This window comes from Aspergillus fumigatus, chromosome 3, assembly GCF_000002655.1.
Source record: "Aspergillus fumigatus Af293 chromosome 3, whole genome shotgun sequence".
Lineage (NCBI taxonomy): Eukaryota > Fungi > Ascomycota > Eurotiomycetes > Eurotiales > Aspergillaceae > Aspergillus > Aspergillus fumigatus.
Window position 1 is genome coordinate 2355396 of NC_007196.1, and position 20336 is coordinate 2375731.

General features: G+C 50.9%; 9 protein-coding genes across 9 annotated transcripts; 5 read left to right on the plus strand and 4 right to left on the minus strand.

Annotated features, from left to right (window-relative positions):
- Positions 1-98: 98 nt before the first annotated feature.
- Positions 99-1834, minus strand: AFUA_3G09290 (phosphoglycerate mutase, 2,3-bisphosphoglycerate-independent; the record flags this gene model as incomplete). Its single annotated transcript, XM_749597.1, has 4 exons — positions 99-309; positions 373-955; positions 1013-1750; positions 1804-1834. The coding sequence occupies 4 exons, from the start codon at positions 1832-1834 to the stop codon at positions 99-101; spliced, it is 1563 nt and encodes a 520-aa protein (XP_754690.1).
- Positions 1835-2045: 211 nt separating this feature from the next.
- Positions 2046-3934, plus strand: AFUA_3G09300 (mediator of RNA polymerase II transcription subunit 9). Its single transcript, XM_077804386.1, has one exon. It carries the CDS (start codon positions 2299-2301, stop codon positions 2800-2802), a length of 504 nt encoding a protein of 167 aa, XP_077659925.1. The 5' UTR covers positions 2046-2298; the 3' UTR covers positions 2803-3934.
- A 36-nt stretch (positions 3935-3970) lies between these two features.
- On the plus strand, positions 3971-5854 carry AFUA_3G09320 (glycine hydroxymethyltransferase SHM2; the record flags this gene model as incomplete). Its single annotated transcript, XM_749594.2, has 4 exons — positions 3971-4271; positions 4333-4383; positions 4474-4838; positions 4891-5854. The coding sequence occupies exons 1-4, from the start codon at positions 4236-4238 to the stop codon at positions 5852-5854; spliced, it is 1416 nt and encodes a 471-aa protein (XP_754687.1). The 5' UTR covers positions 3971-4235.
- Positions 5855-6452: 598 nt separating this feature from the next.
- Positions 6453-8367, minus strand: AFUA_3G09330 (putative prenylcysteine lyase; the record flags this gene model as incomplete). Its single annotated transcript, XM_749593.2, has 2 exons — positions 7985-8367; positions 6453-7933 (listed from the first exon to the last, which is right to left on the minus strand). Exons 1-2 carry the CDS (start codon positions 8130-8132, stop codon positions 6453-6455), a joined length of 1629 nt encoding a protein of 542 aa, XP_754686.1. The 5' UTR covers positions 8133-8367.
- Positions 8368-8486: 119 nt separating this feature from the next.
- Positions 8487-9950, plus strand: AFUA_3G09340 (small subunit rRNA maturation protein TSR4; the record flags this gene model as incomplete). Its single annotated transcript, XM_749592.2, has 2 exons — positions 8487-8736; positions 8793-9950. The coding sequence occupies exons 1-2, from the start codon at positions 8608-8610 to the stop codon at positions 9948-9950; spliced, it is 1287 nt and encodes a 428-aa protein (XP_754685.1). The 5' UTR covers positions 8487-8607.
- Positions 9951-10516: 566 nt separating this feature from the next.
- Positions 10517-11100, minus strand: AFUA_3G09350 (tubulin-binding prefolding complex subunit YKE2; the record flags this gene model as incomplete). Its single annotated transcript, XM_077804387.1, has 4 exons — positions 10517-10567; positions 10628-10688; positions 10753-10948; positions 11040-11100. The coding sequence occupies 4 exons, from the start codon at positions 11098-11100 to the stop codon at positions 10517-10519; spliced, it is 369 nt and encodes a 122-aa protein (XP_077660541.1).
- A 438-nt stretch (positions 11101-11538) lies between these two features.
- Positions 11539-13495, plus strand: AFUA_3G09360 (AAA family ATPase VPS4; the record flags this gene model as incomplete). The annotated part of the gene is made up of 4 exons (XM_749590.2): positions 11539-11840; positions 11920-12252; positions 12321-12771; positions 12825-13495. 4 exons carry the CDS (start codon positions 11539-11541, stop codon positions 13044-13046), a joined length of 1308 nt encoding a protein of 435 aa, XP_754683.1. The 3' UTR covers positions 13047-13495.
- A 342-nt stretch (positions 13496-13837) lies between these two features.
- AFUA_3G09370 (putative spindle-pole body protein (Pcp1)) lies at positions 13838-17940 on the minus strand (the record flags this gene model as incomplete). The annotated part of the gene is made up of 4 exons (XM_749589.1): positions 13838-14078; positions 14136-16942; positions 17052-17681; positions 17803-17940. The coding sequence occupies 4 exons, from the start codon at positions 17938-17940 to the stop codon at positions 13838-13840; spliced, it is 3816 nt and encodes a 1271-aa protein (XP_754682.1).
- Positions 17941-17956: 16 nt separating this feature from the next.
- Positions 17957-20015, plus strand: AFUA_3G09380 (putative regulatory factor Sgt1; the record flags this gene model as incomplete). The annotated part of the gene is made up of 3 exons (XM_749588.2): positions 17957-18305; positions 18371-18570; positions 18633-20015. The coding sequence occupies exons 1-3, from the start codon at positions 18041-18043 to the stop codon at positions 20013-20015; spliced, it is 1848 nt and encodes a 615-aa protein (XP_754681.1). The 5' UTR covers positions 17957-18040.
- Between the last annotated feature and the right edge of the window lie 321 nt (positions 20016-20336).

Below are 20336 nucleotides of genomic sequence, written 5' to 3' on the forward strand. Positions count from 1 at the left end.
GTGTAAAAAGAAACAAAGTATCTTGATTCATAGATCCATGACCAGCTGGAAATAGCCTCTTCTAAACAAAAAGGGAAAAAATTCTATATATAATTGATCTAGGCCTTGACCAGAAGACTTTTACCCGACATCTCCTCGGGTTGTTCGATGCCCATGGCGGCGAGGACGGTGGGTGCAACGTCTCCGAGGACACCCTCCTCCTTCTTGAGGCTCCAGCCCTCGGGGGCATTGGCAAGGACGAAGGGAACCTTGTTAGTTGTGTGGGAGGTCTTAGGAGTGCCCTTCTCGGTGAGCATCTCCTCCGCGTTACTGGGAAGCAGATATGTTAGCCTGGAGAGATAAAAGCCCAAGACAGAAACGACCCCAACCTACCCGTGATCGGCGGTGATGAACAGAATGTATCCATGCTTCTTGCAAGCCTGGTAGATTTCACCAATGGCCTTGTCGGTGGCGGCGACACCCTTGATGGCGGCCTCGTACACACCGGTGTGACCGACCATGTCGGGAGGAGCGAAGTTGTTCATGACGAACTCGAATTTTCCCTCGGCAATGCGCTCGGCCATCTTCTTGCCGACGGCTTCGGCGCTCATCTCGGGCTCATGGTCGTAGGTAGGAACCTTGGGTGAGGGGATCATATCGCGCACCTCGCCAGGGAACTGCTTCTCGATACCTCCGTTGAAGAAGAACGTAACGTGCGCGTACTTTTCGGTCTCAGCGACGTGGCACTGCTGGATGTCCTTCTTGCTGAGCCACTCGGCCAGCACGTTGCCCATGTGCTGAGGAGGGAACGCAACGGGGAAGGTGTAGTCGGTCTTGTACTGGGTCATGGTGGTGATTTGGATGTTCTTGGGGTAAGGGAAGTCGGGCTTAGGAGAGCGGTCATAGTCGCCCAGCAGCTGGGTGATCTCACGGACACGGTCCGAACGGTAGTTGAAGAAGAAGAGGGTATCGTTGTCTGCAAGACACGGTTAGTCTTCGAGCGAGCTGTTCTCCGGGTTCCTTCAAAACATACCCTGCACGCGCCTTTCCTTGCCGCCAACAATGATGGGCTTGAGGAACTCATCGTTCTCACCCTTCTCATAGCGCTCCTTGATAGTCTTAACGGGATCAGAGCTCTCTTCGCCCTCACCGCTGACAATACCCTTCATGGCAACTTCGACTCTGTCCCAACGCTTGTCACGGTCCATAGCGTAGTAGCGGCCAACCACCGTGGCGATCTCACCGATGCCGATCTCCTTGGTGTGATCGAGCAAGTCCTGCATATACTTGATGGCGCTCTTGGGGTCGGTATCACGGCCATCACCGAAGAAGTGAATGAAGACCTGAGGGATCTCCATTTCCTTGGCGACCTTCAACAAACCGACCAGGTGAGTGATGTTGGAGTGAACACCGCCATCGGAGACCAGACCCAGCAGGTGCAGACGACCATTGCCCTCCTTGGCGCGAGTGAAGGACTTGACGACGTTGTCGACCTTGTTCAATTCGCCCTTCTTGAGGGTCTGATCGATGCGAACGCTGTCCTGCCAGACGACACGGCCAGCACCAATGTTCAGATGGCCAACCTCACTGTTGCCCATCAAACCCTCTGGCAGACCGACGGCCAGCGACGAGGCATCCAGCTCTGTATATCCTTGAGCCGTCTTCGAGTTCTCTTCGGCAAAGCCTGACATGTAGGGTGTCTCGGCAGCAGCGATCGCATCTCCGTCTTTGGGAGAGTCGGGGCCGGGGATACCCCAGCCGTCGATGACGACTACTCAAAATTAGCGACCAACTCTATGTAGCACACTATCGTGGAGAGCTTACTCAGAACGACTTTGTGGTCAACCTTTGTCATTGTGAACCTGGTCTGAGAGTTAGTTGATTGACTAATTTTAACGACCAATTTCGATGGGGTGGAAAAGGATGAGGATAATTCGATATAACTCACAGAAAGGAAGAAATTATCAGACGTTAGGAAGATTGACTGGTGGAAGAAAGAAAATGAGAGAGAGAGAGAAAAGAATTGGCTGACCGGTGAAAAACAATTGTTGTCGCTATCAGGATGATAATTACTACTATGGAGGGGGAGGGGCTTCTTCCGGTGACGCTTTTGGACTTTTCCTTCTCTTTCTCCGACGTCACGCTTCTCTCTTTAGTTGACCTTTCTTTCCCCGTGCGTTCTCGTCCGCCCTGGACTCGTTCCGACTCTTCCCTATAACCCCGATTAATAATATTACCCATTGGACACAGGAATTATAATCCTGATAAGCGAAACGTTTCCAAGTTGTATACCAGATTCCTTAGCCTGGATTTTGCGCAATGGCATCCAGGTCACCGACCGTGGCCACTCCGCTGCGGAAACCGTCATCTGCGCCCGAGACCCCTATGGTAGGGGAGTCCATGAACACAGCACCACAACCAGTTCCTTTCCCTCCACCGCAGACATTCGACATAATACCTCCGTTGCATGGCCTTCTTCTGCGTCTTCTTTCGACACAAACAGCTGGCGAAGGCGGTCCAAGAACTGCAGGTGAAGCAGGCGGACAAGCGCCATCAGAGCCGTCGGGTCCGGGCCAAGGTGTCCAGCAACAGACTTCGGCAACGGGGAGTGGACTTGCGCCATTGACGGCGAAGGATTTGCCGACAGAAGCAAGCTCGATCAGGATTCGCATACAAAAGGCACACGCGGCTGTGGAAAGCCTACCTGATATCGGTCGCTCGGTCGCTGAGCAGGAGAATGAGATTGAAGAGCTAGAGAATCGTATCGCCAGGTTGAACGCGGTCCTCGCAGAGTTTGGGAAAAGGGCAGACTCAGGAGCTTGATGGCCGGTTCAACAGCATGAAATAGAAGCGGGACTTGCAATAAACTTGTCGCTTTGCAAGGAGCAAATTCCCATTGGGCTTGAGCTGCCGCAGACAGACTTCGAAGTGCAATTTGCTGCTGGTCTCGTTTTGCCCCCTCGACAGATAGTACATGAAGACTTGACTTTGGCCGGAGGCCCACTGAGACAATATACAAGCTCTTCATCGTGTCGTGCCATCAGCTGTTGGGTCAACCTTGGCTCAGAGCTGTTGCTACAGACATGTTTCTTCGGCCCTCTCGCTCCCTCCCGATGGTTGGCCCTAAGAGTATCGCCTCACTTCACGAGGGAAAAATATATTATTATACCAGGAAGACAAAGATCCTGCATTGGTCCTCGACAAATTGATCGGTTCAGAATTACGGATTTAGCCTCCTCGTGGGGCTGAATACAAACTCGGCCACCACGGTCCCCATTTCACACCCTGCAGGCAAAACAGCGAGTGCATGCTCCATAGACAGCTACCATATCGCCCAGACTCTCGTTGGTGTCACTGCTGACTAGGCAGCTGATACTCCTGAGGACAGACCGTGCCTGGAGTCCTTTGAGACGGCGGCAAATGGCGATGGTTAGTTGAAGTGTTCCGACCCAGATGCCGACAGATAATCCTCGCAATGACTCTGTCACTTGGAGCACTGAACGGATCCTGCCGAATATATCGAGCGGCCATCAATTGATGGTGCCTCTTGGATTAGGACCACTCATTACCTCGCAAACCTCAGTCCTGAGTGTCCCATCACTGTGCTCGACACAGAATCTTACGGATCAGATCGCCAGGGAACCACAGTTGGAACTTCAGAACTTTGCCTGAGTAACTCGGACTCTCTTAATTCTTGGAAGTCATGGTCGGGCTATTAGGTAGCATGAGGCAATTGATATTGATCCATTTGATTCAAGCTTATTTTCCAATTCCTAGAGGTAAATGGTTCTCTGATGGGAACCCAGTTTCGACAAGTGGCAAGCGGCCAGTTCATTGATATATTGGAATCGTCTAGTCTTGGGCGCCATTGTCTCACGGACTTTGGAATACGAGAGTAGAGAAATACTAGTCTAATTACAATTAGTCAAAAAATAGAGCAAGCGTGATAACTCCCAATCTGAAGAATAGTTAAAATTTCTCCGGTTTGCTAGAAAGCGCCCGGTGAGGACCCCGGTTTCGGGCCCCGAACGTTGACAGCAGCACCAGAACTCCACTCAAAGAGTCATTGGCTTCCTGAGGCACCGATCCCGCCCACCGGCTCCCCCCACCATCACCAGATTTTCCTGTGCTCTTTTCTTCACCTTCGTTCGCCCAACCTTTTTTCCTCCTCTCTCCCCTTCTCTCTTCATCCCTATCATCTCACTTTACCCTCCTGTCCATTGTTTTCTTTCATTTGGACAATACCATCACCCATAATGGCCACCTACGCTTTGTCGCAGGCTCACCGTGAGGTGAATCATCCCACCTTGAGCTGTGTCTTACGAACTCTCAGTACTGACTCATTTGTTGTAGCAAATGGAGAAGTCTCTGGTCGACTCCGACCCTGAGATTGCTCAGATCATGGTATGTTCTACTGCATTTGCCCCTCCCTCAAATTGAGGTTGATAATGGATAATACTGGGCTGTTTCAACTAATCAGGCCTCCTCCAACAGGAAAAAGAGATTCAGCGCCAGCGCGAGTCCATCCTCCTGATTGCCTCTGAGAACGTCACTTCCCGTGCCGTTTTCGATGCTCTCGGCTCTCCCATGAGCAACAAGTACTCCGAGGGTTACCCCGGTGCTCGTTACTACGGTGGTAACCAGCACATTGATGCCATTGAGCTCACCTGCCAGGCTCGTGCCCTGAAGGCTTTCAACCTCGACCCCGAGAAGTGGGGTGTCAACGTTCAGTGCCTCAGTGGTAGCCCTGCCAACCTGGAGGTCTACCAGGCTCTCATGCGCCCCCATGACCGTCTCATGGGTCTGGATCTTCCTCACGGCGGTCACCTGAGTCACGGTTACCAGACTCCCTCCAGAAAGTAGGTCTCCATCGTTACCTTCTGTCGTCGAACACTGTGTTAACTTGCCCAGGATTTCCGCTGTTTCTACCTACTTTGAGACCTTCCCCTACCGTGTTAACACTGAGACCGGCATCATTGACTACGATACTCTCGAGGCCAACGCTGAGCTCTACCGTCCCAAGTGCTTGGTTGCTGGGACTTCTGCCTACTGCCGTCTCATTGACTACGGTCGTATGCGCAAGATTGCCGACAAGGTTGGCGCCTACCTAATCGTCGACATGGCCCACATCTCCGGTCTAGTTGCCGCTGGTGTCATTCCTTCTCCCTTCGAGTACGCCGACGTCGTCACCACCACCACCCACAAGTCTCTCCGTGGTCCTCGTGGTGCCATGATCTTCTTCCGCAAGGGTGTGCGTAGCACTGACCCCAAGACTGGCAAGGAAATCATGTATGACCTTGAGGGTCCTATCAACTTCTCCGTCTTCCCTGGTCACCAGGGTGGTCCCCACAACCACACCATCACTGCTTTGGCTGTTGCCCTCAAGCAGGCCGCCACTCCTGAGTTCCGTCAGTACCAGGAACAGGTTCTCAAGAACGCCAAGGCTCTTGAGGTTGAGTTCAAGGCTCTCGGCCACAAGCTCGTCTCTGACGGTACTGACAGCCACATGGTCCTGCTGGACCTTCGCCCCAAGGGTCTTGACGGTGCTCGTGTCGAGGCTGTCCTCGAGCAGATCAACATTGCCTGCAACAAAAACTCCATTCCTGGCGACAAGTCTGCCCTGACCCCCTGCGGTATCCGCATTGGTACTCCCGCTATGACCAGCCGTGGTATGAGCGAGGAGGACTTCAAGCGCGTCGCTCGCTACATTGACCAGGTCATCAACCTTTGCAAGAGCATCCAGGCTGACCTGCCCAAGGAGGCCAATAAGCTCAAGGACTTCAAGGCCAAGGTTGCCTCCGGCTCTGTTCCCGAGATCCTCGCTCTCCGCAAGGAGGTCGCCGAGTGGGCCAGCACCTACCCCCTGCCTGTCTAAGCATCAGGGCAGAACAAATAATCTCACTTGATACCAAAATATGCTTTTCTGGTTTTCTTCAGGCTTTTGACGAGTTCAACATCATTACGTATAAAATTGGGTCGCCGGGAGTACGTTACAGGGGTTTTTACAGGTCTGCTTTTTCAACCTTACGCGGGTCATGGGATACGGTATACATGAGCATGAACAAATATTCAACATTACTTCAACAGGACGAAAGGTTCACTGTCTGGCCACAAAATGGGCCTAGCTACCATCAATCATCGTGACTAAGGTAGTCTATGAATGGACTTAAAAGATTAATGATTTCAAGATGTTCCCTTTTTCAACCATATAGCTGTAGTTAACGGTTCTCATCTTATCCACTTCAAGTGCTGCCGAGCTTCTCCCAGCTTCTCCCAGCTTCTCATCTTCAGCGTCCGTTTTCCAGCACGGGGTGAGTGACCGAGAAACGACATGATCATATTCCAGTAATATTCTTTATGGGACGGATATTGTTTTGCAACTTGGACCTCACTTCCACGATCGTGGTCACACATTTATATACTTCCTGTAGCTACAGTGACACACAAACGAGAGCGTTATAGATTTGGATCTCTTAGAGTTCAGTCTTCTCCAGGCGCGTCGTTTCCTGACCATCTCTGCCCTCTTGATTGTCCCATGACTGCGAGATCAACGAAGCCACATTCTTACCCATCAGGGCGCTGGTTTCCATGGTTGAGATGAAGCTCTCAATGCCGCCTGTGTACCAGAGATTCGGCGCTATCATTGTGTCCTCGAAGGTAACCCGCGGGTAGAGGAACGGGTAGGGGTTCCAGATCTTCTCATAGTGCCAGCTCACATCATCCTTTGGAAGGTCGCCAATTGGCGCATCAACAGAGTATTCTTTGTTCTCGAGACCGAGGATAGCGCCCACGAACGACGCGTTGAGACGCTCAGGTGAGAAAACTTTGTATACGTATTGTTTCTCATGGGTACCGTCACTACGCGGAGCTTGCACAGTGCGGAGGGTGCTGATGCTCCAGAAGCCGGCTGGGCCGACGCCTGCCTTGTTGGAGCCCAAGTCCACCCCGCGGGGAAGAGTCGTGAGAACGGTCTCGGGAGCGCGTTTGTTAGACGGGAGATTGAAGAATCGTGGAGAAAGCAGATGTGGTGAGGAGAAGAGAGTCACATGGAGCTTGACGTAGGGGATTTGATCGGGGGTGTGCTGGAGGGGTGGTTCGATAGCGATGCCTGAATATTGCAATGGACCGGCGATAACCACCTCGTCGAACACGGAGTTTTCTTCGACTTCGGTAGCCTTGAACCCGACAGCCAGAGTGCCATCAGCATTCCGTTGAATAGACGTCACACTGTGATTGAGTCTGACATTGGCCTCTGAGGACCTCAGCATGCCATCGAAAATCTGCCAATTGCCACCCTCGATAGAAACCGCTCCGTCCGTAGCCATGCACACCATCGTCTCGAGACCGTGGATCAGAGGTAGATTCTGCCCGTAGTTGACTCGCGTGCTTGCTTGAATCACATCTCGCGAAAACTCCGCGGATATGCCGCCGTCCTGAAGAAAAGCTTCTCCTGGGACTGCCGTTGTATTTAGCAAGTCAACTGCGGCCGCAGCCGAAGTAAGGGATCTGAATGGGAAATAAGGCGAGTCATAAAGTCGGAGAAACTTGTTGACTGTGCTTCTCATTAGGTTCTGAGTGCGAATGGGTGACAATCCATAGCGCCATAACAATGTAGCAATATTCCACCAGCTATAGGTGTCCTGTAGCACCAGCACAAATTGCTCGCCGTCCCAGACGCCAATCGTATCGTCAGACTCTCTGGGGCGAGCTTGGTCGGCGCTTCGGACAGCAAGTCCCAATTCCTTGGAGGCGTTCACTAGGTTATAGTTGACCGATACGAAGATGGAAGCGCCCAGCTCTACTGGGTACTTCGGATCATCCAGCGCGTTGACGGTTGTCGAACGGCCGCCGATATATGAGTTCCGTTCATAGACCGTTATGTCAACTGGCAGTTGCAGGGAATCTGCAAGCTTGCGCAAAGAGTACGCAGTTGATGATCCTGCAGCCCCAGTTCCTGAATTGATATTAGTCTTCTACTGGAAAAACTAGATTTCGAGTTGTTCACCGATAATTGCAATCCGTTTTGGGCTGTTGTGAGGTGTGCCAAGTGGTTGTTTTTCCGCACTGATGAGCGAGGCAAAAAAGGTTATTGCAAGCGAAATAGTACACAAGCGTAGGAATGCATGTTGAATCGACCGCGATGAAGATTCCATAAGTGCATTAGATGTCAGGCAATGGTACAGTTGATGCTGGAGGGCACTAGGATCAACCAAACTACTAGTACGTCACTGTTGGAGTTCCGGCCAAGACAACCTCGATTCACTGTCTCATTCGGAACCATAAGATTCCATCAACAGACAGACAGACAATAGTATGAGATATACAAGATTGAGTCACCCTGTTTAAACAGATGAATATGTCAGACGTTCACCAAAGGAAGTGCTGTCGTTGGGGATGATGGGAGCCCTCAAGACAGCACAGAGGCGATATTGCTCTAGTCCACATTCGGACTGGTTTAATACCCGGCTCGTATCGCTTATCGCGCCCGATCTTTTTATCTTTTTTCCCTGGAAAAGAACTTTTGGAGGGGTCGATAGCGCTACACTTTGCTTGTTTTTTTATATGCAATTTCTGGAAATATAAGCTCAATCTGATTTTTGATCTTTCGATCTCTCAGACCTCGCGACAATGGATCCGTACGACAGCGATTCCTCGGGTTTTGATGATGAGGGGGATTTCACTGAGACCGGGGTGCTTCTGGGATATCCATCCGAAGAAGTCATAGATGATAGTATCAGTCACCTTGGAGGCTGGCCGGTATGTGGAGCGACGCGACTATCAAGGATGTAATCATACTGATTTTCATGGTTCAGACATGGCTTGACGATTCTACCCCGCCCCCAGGTGATTTCGCCAACTGCAAAGTGTGCAACAGTCCTATGCTTCTCCTCCTTGAGTTGCACGGTGACCTTCCCGATCATTTCCCTGATGATGAGAGACGGTTGTATATATTTGGATGTCCTAGAAAGGCGTGCAATAAGAAGCCAGGCAGCATCAGAGCGTTGCGCGCAGTGAGGAAGCTCAAGGTCGAGCAGGCGCCACGGAAAACCGAAGAGAAGCCGAAGGAGGACAAACAAGAGAAGGTCGAGGCTCCGAAGCAGGATCTAGGAGCGAGTCTATTCGGGACTACCTCCCTCACTAGCAGTGTCTCCGCGAACCCGAATCCTTTCTCATCGAATACATCTTCAGGGTTTCCCAGTAACCCATTTGCGGCTCCTACTGCAGCACCGACGCCAGCTAAAGAGACCTCAACTACAACACAATCAACTACCACTCTTTCCGAGACCTTCGCCGACAAGGTCAGAGTCTCCTCTCCACCCCCAGAAACCATGCCACCGGAAGCCGCTGGACCCGCTGCCCCTTGGCCTGAGAAGTCCGCCTTCCCAGCTCCGTATCCGCAGTTTTACTTGGACGCCGAATATGAGACTCTTTCTCGACCCCCCACACCAACAATACCTGCGAATGTCACGATAGATAACACCGAAGAGGAGGAAACAGGCAAAGGATCTTCTTCAGATCTCAAGGATGCCTTTGAGTCTGAGTTGGACAAGGCCTTTATCCGATTTTCAACACGTCTAGCACACAACCCAGAACAAGTTTTGCGCTATGAATTCCGTGGATCTCCCCTCCTATATTCTTACACAGACGCTGTGGGCAAGCGACTCCACGACCCGAAGCATGGCGCCTCCGGTTCGCGGGTGACGACTGTCACAAGTGGCGCCAGCCGGTTTCCACGCTGCGAGTACTGCGGTAGTGAACGCGTCTTTGAGCTACAGCTTGTACCGCACGCTATTACTGTTTTAGAAGAGGGCCGCGAGGGAGTCGGGTTAGAGCCCAAGGATGATGCTGGTATGGAATGGGGCACCATCATCCTTGGTGTCTGCAGTAAAGACTGTGGGCCCAAACAGGTTGGAGTGGTTGGATGGCGTGAGGAATGGGCTGGCGTACAATGGGAGGAGTTGACGAAATAGATTCAAAAGCGATGATTATAGCCGCGGGTAATTACGGAGAACCTTTCAAAAGCAATATATCCCAATGGCGTCTTTATGATCTGCTGTTACAGACGACTCAGTGTCTAAGAGCGGCCCGTTGCGCTATATACGTGCGGGTCGTTCTGACTGTTACGAGACATTACTCTGCAGGTCCCTTTCTCTTGACTCTATAGACAAAATTAATGCATAGTGATTTCGCATCGGCTAGCATTCGATGCGACTTTAGACTGCAGCTCGGCACACAGGGGGTATATAGAATTTCGGCCGTCAGAATCCTCGAGTCAAGCTTCACATATATCATTTCGTGGCGAATACGTAGATATATCGGCAAAACCACCCCACTCTGACCTGACCCGGTAGTTGACCAGATTCGCTTAATCTGGACTGTCCTCTTACGATGGCCAAAGGAGCGCAAAGCATGCGTTGTATCCCACAGACGAGGTGGAGCTGTGCGACAAGGCATTACCAAGACTAGTGTGGTCTGGCATCCTTGAGATTAGGACCAGATTCCCAAGGGAACCGGATTGATCCAGGATTCAAAATCCTCAAGCAGAAGCGGCAGCTTGCTGCTGAAGCTGGGCTTGGAATTGAACAATCTGCCGTGACAATAGTGCGTCAGAACTCGACTATGACAACTTTTTGGAGGAGTTTCTCACCTCCGCCCGTTTCTTCTCAGCCTTTTCTTGAGCCTCCTTGATCTGTCCCTCGATTCTCTTGCTATCGATGCCGTCAGCCATGATCTTCAACCCGTGCCGGAAGTATAAGACAAGGAAAAACGCACATTTCCTTCTCAATAAAGTCGAGTCGTCCGTTTACAGCCATGACGGCTTCGTTCTTGTCTTGCTTCAATAAGACCGGCCCAACAATCTTGTAGATTCTCGAATCCTCATCCAGTTTGTCGAATTCCGCCTGCACACCCTTGTTTTCCTGCTGCTGCGACTCGAGCTTCTGGCGAGCATCGATGAAACCTTCGAGGTCTGGAGAAGATATTGGCAGCGCGTTAGAGCTTGCGATGATGCCATGGAGTTGATTGAATTGTTTTGGGTGCTGTGAACCAGGATCACATACCGGTTTGTAGCTGCTGATACTCATCAGAGAGAGCCTGAAACTGCTTCTGCGGGTCTGCCATAGTGCCTTACGTATGCTCCTTCCAAGGTTGATTATGACTTTGGCAATGCTGTCTCTGAGCGTGAGGGGCGTTGGCGGGGACACAAAATGTTGGTAATTACGGTAATGACAGAACGGTGAACAACGACCAAATCAACTTCCTCCAGGCAAGTGGCCGTCCACTTCCTCTCGTCGTCATACTGCTGTTGGTGAACAAGAAAAAGCACTTACTGTCCCTTCTGTCGCATTAACACGATTAGCTTATGCGTTGAAAAACCACTGGTACTCGGCCTCGCCCATTCTTTTTAGCTGTTTCGCCGGTTACCCCCGTTCACTGGCAATCAAATCAACCAGGCAACTGTCTGTCCCTTCGTTGCTCCCCCCGCCTTTCACTCTCCGATCGGCTCCCCAACGTCGACGCCAGTGTTGGAGAAACAAGCAGGCGGAACTGCGTGTGATCATGACAAATAATACAGATTTCTTAGGTCGGGCAATTGATGCCGTAAAGAAGGCCATCGAGCTAGACAATGGGGGCGAGTACGAGAAGGCGTATCAGGGCTACTACTCCGCACTGGAGCTGTTCATGCTGGCCTTGAAGTGGGAGAAAAACCCCAGGTCCAAGGAGATGATTCGCGCAAAGACGGCCGAGTATATGGATCGAGCAGAGAAACTTAAAAACCATTTGGCTCAGAGTGAAGACAAAAAGAAACCGAGCGCTATTGGCGCCAACGGCAAGGTGGCGCAAGGAAGTGGGAAGGGCGGGTATGGCCTCGGAATTCCTGTCTTTGTATCGACACAGGCCGAATTGTTGGGTCTCATACTGATTCACGCGTTTCCTTAGGAAGGAAGACGATGACAATGAAGATGCTGATGCGAAGAAGCTACGGTCGGCACTCGCTGGTGCTATCTTGTCGGACAAACCGAACGTGAAATGGGAGGACGTTGCAGGTCTTGAAAGCGCCAAAGAGGCTTTAAAGGAGGCTGTTATCTTACCTATCAAATTTCCGCACCTGTTCACTGGGAAACGGCAGCCTTGGAAGGGTATTCTGCTCTATGGACCTCCGGGTACCGGAAAGTCATACCTGGCAAAAGCCGTTGCGACGGAAGCAAACAGCACGTTCTTCAGTGTCAGTAGCAGTGACTTAGTGTCTAAGTGGATGGGCGAGAGTGAGAGGTAAAAATTCCCTGAAGCGACGAGCATCGCACTCATCAGTACGGCTTCCACTAACACATACTCTACAGGCTTGTCAAGCAGCTCTTTAACATGGCGCGCGAAAACAAACCAGCGATCATCTTTATTGACGAGGTAGATGCTCTTTGTGGACCTCGTGGCGAAGGAGAATCAGAGGCATCTCGCCGTATCAAGACCGAACTTCTTGTACAAATGGACGGTGTCGGCAAGGACTCGCGAGGAGTGCTGATCTTAGGCGCAACAAATATCCCTTGGCAATTAGATGCAGCGATTCGACGGAGATTCCAGCGGAGAGTACATATCAGTCTTCCCGATCTCAACGCCCGGATGAAGATGTTCATGCTCGCCGTGGGTCAAACACCGTGCCAAATGACGCAGGCCGACTACCGGACCTTGGCAGAGATGAGCGAGGGCTATTCTGGTAGTGATATCAGCATCGCCGTCCAGGATGCGCTGATGCAGCCCATTCGTAAGATTCAGACGGCGACACATTACAAGAAGGTAAGAGCCTCTCTTTTCCCTTTTACGACCTGAATCTCACTGATGAGCGGCAGGTTATGGTCGATGGCGCAGAGAAATTGACTCCGTGTTCGCCTGGCGATAGCGGTGCGATCGAGATGTCATGGGTGGACATTGAAGCCGATCAGCTCCTCGAGCCACCTCTTATGTTGAAGGACTTCATCAAGGCTGTTCGCAATTCAAGACCAACAGTCAGCCAGGAAGACCTCCAAAGGAACGCGGAATGGACCAAAGAATTTGGCAGTGAGGGAGCTTGATCTTGTCCCTTTCTTCGTTCTTCACCTCTGTTCCTGCAACGATACAACTGACGGAACCTCACTGCGTACTGCCTTCTTATCAGTACCGGTATAGATGTGCGTCTTTGAGATTTTCCCCCGACGCATCGGGGAATCGTCAAAGAGCCGCCTTCGGTCCTGCTATTTCACATACAGCCATCACTATGCGTTATGTCTTCGTTATGCCCTTACCTTTTCTTCTTTATGTTGTCATCAAGAGCTCGGTGTTCAGAAGCGTTATCCGTTCGGCGAGGCGAGGCGTTCTTTCTTCCCATCTCTTGTGTTTTGTCACACTTAAACGGCTTGGATATGGGTCGGACTTGTTCATAACTCACGAAGAGCTTTGTCACAAAACTTTATGCTGCAAACCAGCTGTCAAGGATCAATAGGCAGATTCGAAATTTCAAATCCTTTATAGTTGTCCATCTGGACTGAATTGGTTCTCAGTAAGTAATGACGAGTAAAAAGCTATGACATTTCTCATTGGAATATCCTGATCATGAAAGCAACAATGCCCAAGTCATAACCTATGCCCAACTCCGCAGTATCCCCGGCGCTTGACCGGCGATGAATCAAAAGCCTAGAGCATTCGCAGTAATCAAGATCGAAACTAATACATCCATCAAACACCTTAGGAAAGAAGCTAAACAAGACCATATGTGAATCGGGTATGCAAAGCACACAGGGGAATCTCTGCAACAGAATCAGACGAGAATGAGGGCTATATGGAGGAACAGAGAACAATATAAGCAAGGAATCGAGGATATCAAATATCAAGTCATTGCGGCTTTGCCGGAGCTCTCCCTCCTCTTCTTCAACACTTCATTTTTGGCCCGCTTGAGGCCTTCGCCTAACTTCTTCGTCTTCGACCATTCACGAGACTTTCTTTGCATGCGAACTGTGGCCAGAATCATGGAGATGGCAGCCTTCAGTTTTTGCCGCGGAGTGCGGAAATAAGTTCGGTCCAGAGGCTTGACGCCCATCTCGTTGATCATCCTGAGGTCGGCCTCGTTACTAGTTGACAGTCAGTGGCTGTACGAGAGGAGGAAACACAATACGGGTACAACATACCAAGCAACGCGGACGCGTTCTCCAAGCTCCATCAGGCCCTTGCTCCAAGCTAGGTCACGCCGGAACTTCTCCTCTCGCCTCAAACGAGCTCGAAGCCAAATGATCTCCCTACCGAGACCTGAGATCTCTTTGTCGTGTCTGTTCTTATTGTCGGCGTGGGACTCCATGCTCTTTACGATTCTGTCATAGCGTTCTCGAAGACTTTCTAGCTCTTTGGTGGCCGCCTCAGCTTTTCTGCTACAGAAGGCGCGTTCCTCACGGACTCTGCGAAGCTGCGACTTCAAGTCACTGAGGCGAGCATCCCTCTCAGACACTTGCAACGCCAGTGATTCGGCTTCAAGAGTGGAAGATTTGAGGAGTTCGTGGAGGTCTCGCTGATCCTCCTCTCGCATGGCTGCTCGCTCGAGGTCACGGTTCTTAGCACGCAACTCCTTCAAGGCCCGATGAGTCTCAGACAACTGCTTCCGGAGGCTTCGTGTTTGTTCATGTAATTTGTCGGAGGGCGACCCATGAGGCGAACTTGTTTCGTATTTATTCATCAACGCATCGTGGAGCTCCCTTTCCAGCTCAGAGATTCGCTGCTTGCATTTGCGAACGGATGATTTCTGATCGGCTTCCCGTTGTAGCAGTACTCGTTCTCTCTTTCGCGCCTCATCCAGATTATGACGGAGCATTGAAAGATCCGCATTAGCACTAGACTGTTCGTTGTCTCCGAGAGGCTGCTGTTCAAGAAGCAACTCAAGCTCATGGATGCGCTTCTCCAGACGCTGTACTTTACCTTTAGCCAGCGTCAGTTCTCTGTCTCGCCCACCGGAGGCCACATGCAGCTTATCCTGAAGCTGATCAATTTCGGCCGACAATCGGTTCTCTTCCTGCGTGGCACGCTCAATTTCGGAGCTCAGTTGCTTTTCAAGAGATTCTTTCGCTTCCAGAAGGGAAGCCTTATCGTCCTTTAGTCTCTTTACCTCACCTTCAAGGCGTAGGGTGGATTTGCGTAGATCAATTTTCTCTCGGTCAAATCGTGCCGTATCGCCAACCTGCTCTTTGACGTTATCGAGTTGACTCTGGAGTTCATCGCGTTCGGCCTCTAGCTCAGCTACTGAAGTGCGCAGGTCATGTAGTTCGACGTGAGCATTTGCCAGCTGATCACGAAGCTTCTGCTTCTCTGCCACCAATTTTTGCAAGTGGCCGTCTTCAGAAGACCCTTTCTGCAGCCGAGCTTTCGTGTATTCTTGCTCTTCTTCTAAACTTGCTTGAAGAACAACTACCTCGTCGTCTAGAGCCTGAACTCTCTCTCTCAAGGCGACTTCCTCCCGTTTGGTGACTCTCAATTCTTCCTTGACAGACAGAAGCTCGTTTCTTAGCTCATCGATAACTTCCCGTTTCGATGCGATGTCGTCATTTAATTCCTTCACTTGACGACTAAGAACCGCTTCTGCATTGAAATGTCGGGCCTTCTCACTATCGATGACCTCCTGCAGTTTCACTTCCTTGCCTGATAGAGAGTGCTCAACTTGCTCGAGCTTCTCGATAGTGCGCTTGTAGCCAGCCGCTTGGTCCTCGGCCCGGTCTTTCTGAAGTTGTAAAGTCCGCTTTGCGCTTTCCCACCTGTCCTGCTCGAGCGCAAACTGGCCTTCTTTGTCTTCAATCTCGTGCTGAAGAGACTCGATTTCTTCTTGCAACCGCTCGACCTCTTCTTTGTACTGTGCACGTATGATGCGTCCGTTTTCCAACGAGCGCTGCTTTTCCTCGTCCAAAGCTCGCTGAAGTTCCCTAACTTGAGACCGTTCCTGACTGAGCTCGCGCTGTAGACTACCAGACTCATCAGTCAGGGCTTGATGACGGGTTTGTAAGAGATCTTTCTCTTCCGTTCGTCTTTGGAGTTCATCCAGTGCATCCTGCAACTCGGAGAGCAGTTTGTCGCGTTCTTGTCGAGTGGAGTCTCGCTCGCGCTTTGCCGCAGTAGCGTCATCTCTCAACTTTCTTTTCTCCTCATCTATATCCCGTTGGATATTTCGATACTGTTCCTCCAGGCGGCGTTCGTTTTGTGTCTTCAGGTCGAGCTGCTCCTTCAATGAATCATTCTCACGTTGCAGCTGACCAAGGTCGTCTTCCAATTTGGCCGTCCGTTCCTCTAGTTGACGAGTGAGGCCTTTAGTGCTGAAAGACTTATTCGCCATCTCTTCATGAAGTTCCCGGAGGTCTCGGTCGGCCTTTGCCTTTTCCTGAACAGCTTTGTTCGCAGCATTTCGTGCGTCATCGGCATCGGCCTTGGCTTGATCTAAACTTGCTTGCAAGTCCTGCAGGTGCTCCTTAGCGCGTTGAAGCTCTGCTTCAAGCTCAGATACTGAATCTCGGTCCTTGTTGTCTCTGTCCTTCAATTCTTCGATTTCCTCCTCACGCGCTTCGATGGTACGATCCTTCTCCCGAAGGGCCGCCTCCAAATCCTCAATTTCGTCGCGAAGCTTCTCAAGATTTTGTGATTGGCGTTCCTTGGCCTCTCTGAGCTCCTCTTGAAGCTCTCTTACGCGGTTATCTTTCCTTTCCATCTCTTCTCGCATCAAGTCCAACTCTTGCTGCACAGTCTCATCAATTTGTCTCCTTCGCAATTTTTCCTTCACTTCCTGAAATTGTAGACGGTAGGTCTCTAGGTCGCGTTCTGCCTGTTGAAGGCTTTTCTTATACCGTGCAATGTCTCGTTGCATGGTCAGCTTCGTGACTTTCAGTTCCGTATTCTCCTTGAGAGCCGCCTGGTTATACTCCGGACCTGCTTTCTGCAATTGTTCTTGCAGGTAATGGATCTTCAGCTTCAGTCCGAAATTATCTTTATCAAGTTTATCAATTAACTAGATGCAAACGGCCTTTAGCGAAGTTCTCGTTTCGTTCCATTTTGTCAGTACAACATTGCTGACTCACCTTTTCCTGCTCCTTCAAGGTCATATTATTTTGTCCATCATTGAGAACATTTCCATCTCTTCGCAAAGAAGGGAGCGGAGTGCTCTGAACACTGCTGCTCGCAACCTGTGGCAAAGGAGTCGGTTCTTCTGTGACGTCCTCCTCCTCATCGATTCCAGTCATCTCCATTGGCGGTAACCCCGGAGTATTGACATTACTCCGATAACTCGCTCTTAGGTATGCTGGAGTTTTGACGTCGCCGGCCCCGCGCGTCGTGGTCAGATTTCTCAACAGATTGTTCTTCGTAGCGCTCTGCATCAGTGGTGTAAATTCACCTTTAGCAGGTGCAACTGTAGGAAGGTGCTGCCGAGATTTCAACGCGCTTTTTATAGGCCTCGAACCCGAACCAGCACGCGGCGTGCTGAGCTTGAACCCGCCTGAACTGCGCCTTCGGTCTCCGAGCGACTTGAGGATATCGCCATCTTTCGAAGGCGACTGGAATGAGTTTTCGACTGAGTCGAGCGCAGATAGGTTGTGTCGTCCCGCGCTCCGATAGCCGTTGGTCAAGTACGTCGCGTTTCCGTCGACCTCAGTTCGCGGCGTGTCGATATAAGGGTACGCCATTTTCGACGCGTTTGACGCGATAATAGACTTGTGTCGGATCCAGAATCAAATCAACTGTAATGTTTTCAATCCGCAATCATCCTCATATCCTCGTCGTTCATAAACCCCAATCAGCAGAACAATTGGGCGGAAGCAGTCCTGATCATACAGATGTGTTTTGGGCGGTGAGCATCCGGCTTCTGGGCTTAGCCTGGGCAATGTTGACATCTGGCTTGATTTGGTTTAGTGTGTTTGTCGCGGCGGTCGGGCCGAGCATTTCGCCGCGCGTCTTTCGGTATGAAGTCATGACGGTAATTTGATCATTTTCTCTGGCCGCAGTCAAGGGAAGGCGACCCTTTCCTCTCTTTTCACGAGCAGCAGATCTCAGAGTTGCTCAGTTATCCAAGATGGCGCCCATGTCTCAAGAAGACCTTGAATGGTTCAAATCCACTTTTCGTCCCATCCCTAAGCCAGAACTCCCCGACGATGCGGTCGAATATTGCATTTACTATATCCCCTCCAACCCCGCCCCCGCCATCAACGATGAGACAACAGAAACAAGGTCACGATTGATGGAGGTGCAACGGAGCGCAGCCGAGCTGACTAAAGAATATCTGAAGGATTATATATGGCAGCGGGAAGGCTTCAAGTTGGAGATCACGAAGGAAGATGGTGAGCGCAGACTGCGCAGCCGAAACTCTGCGTAGACTCTAGTATGCTAACACCTTCGTTAACAGGCATCATGGCACTACGAGGGCGCACAAATTACGGAGACTCTATCGAAGATGAATGGGTAATTGTCTATCTCCTCCGCGAATTGACAAAGAAGCACCAAGATATCTGGGTTAAGGTGGTCGACAGTGACGGCCAGTTTTTGCTCGTTGAGGCGGCGGGCGCTCTGCCCGCCTGGCTTGAACCGGAAATAGCGGACAATAGAGTGAGTATCATTACTGGTGCAAAGATGCTCATATTATAGTCGATGGCTGACCAACTGCACAGGTATGGATACACCAAGGGGAACTTGTCATCATCAAGCCGAAGAACGATAGAGGTCGGAAGGTCACTGAGAAGCTGTCGCTTGCAGACTCAATAAGGATAATTAAGGAGGAACCCAAGCGACTTTTGCGGTCTACAATGATCCAAGAAGAAGCTTTCTATCGATTACGGAACTACCCCAAACAGATCAACGAGAACCTCCACTCAGCACTCGTGACCATTCCGCGAAAGGTCGCATTTCTCCTCCACCAAAAGCCAGCCTATATCTCGGCAGCGGTAGAGGCTTTTTATCTACGAGACCCCATCGCGCTGCGACCTCTCAGGTCCAAAGACGCTAGCACGTTCATCTTCAAACCGGAGGATTTTGTCACCGTCAGCGTACGGTTTACCCGCGTCGGTTATGCACAGCTCAAGAGCCAAGATTTTCCGGCACCTAAGTCCTGGATTGGAAAGCTTCCTCCAAGGAATGACCGAATTGCATTTGACCGGGCGGAAGTAGGGATGAAACTTTCGTGTGGCTTTGAAATGCTCCTCACCGATCCTCAGAACCAAGACAAGGCCTCTGTGAGAGAAATGAAGCTTCTATTGGAAGATGTGGATTCTGGAGATGAGAGATTACCGACGGATGAAGAGATCTCCAGATGGGATAAGAGACAGGATGATGAAAAATGGCTAGACATCAGTTTTGAGGATCTCGACCGAGAGCTGAAGGGCAAGGACAAGAGCAAAGCCAGCGACGGACAGGCCAGGGGCGCATTTGGGGATGCCACCGCGCAAGAGAATCTTCAACGCATCGTGGCTCAGTTCGAGAAATTCTTGAATGATGATTCTGCTGGATTCGAAGGCGCCGATTTCATTGATGATTTCGGCTCGGATTCGGGCATTGACGATGACGTCGATGATGAAGTGAGTGACGAAGGCGAAGATAAAGAGGCATCTTTCGACGAAGAAGAGTTTTCACGGATGATGAAAGAAATGATGGGTTTGCCGCCCTCTGACCCTGGCCTTCAGGGGGCGTCCAGGCAACCCCCGGCTCCACACGGTCGAATTGAAGAGTTGGACTCCGAATCCGAAGACGACTTGGAAGAAATACAGAAGCTCTCTGCTCAGATGGAGGCGGAGCTGAGAGGCACAGGGGTCCTCGACCTAAATCGTCCGAAGAAGTCCTCAACTGCACAGCAAGTAATATCCAATGCGTCACAAAAGGAACCCGGTGATGAAACCGAACAGAGTGAAGAAATCGATGAAGACGACGACGATATCGATATCAATCTTGCCAAAAACCTACTGCAAAGTCTAGAGGGCCAAGCTGGCGCTCCAGGCCCAGCAGGGAACATGCTGTCAATGATGAATCTGCCAATGCCTAAAGACGACAGGCCGCGGTGAAATTCCGAGCTATTTCACCTACACACCTGAGGCACTTTACTGGGTACTACAACCACCACTATTACACAGACGGCCATTGAATCCCTGCGTCGTTGTACCTCAACCGTACCGCAGAATCTGCACCGCCTGGGTCGCCTGGGAACAAGCTGGTCATCACTTCGACTGCTAGCTATATTCGTGCATCACATGTACAGTGCGTGCCGCACAATCATCCGCATTAACGTTGGCGCTCATATATCCTCGCCGGTCATTCCTGCAACTTGCGGTCCAGACAAGGCCAGTCCAGGGTTTCCTCTCGGCTACTCCTCAAGAGTCCCATGG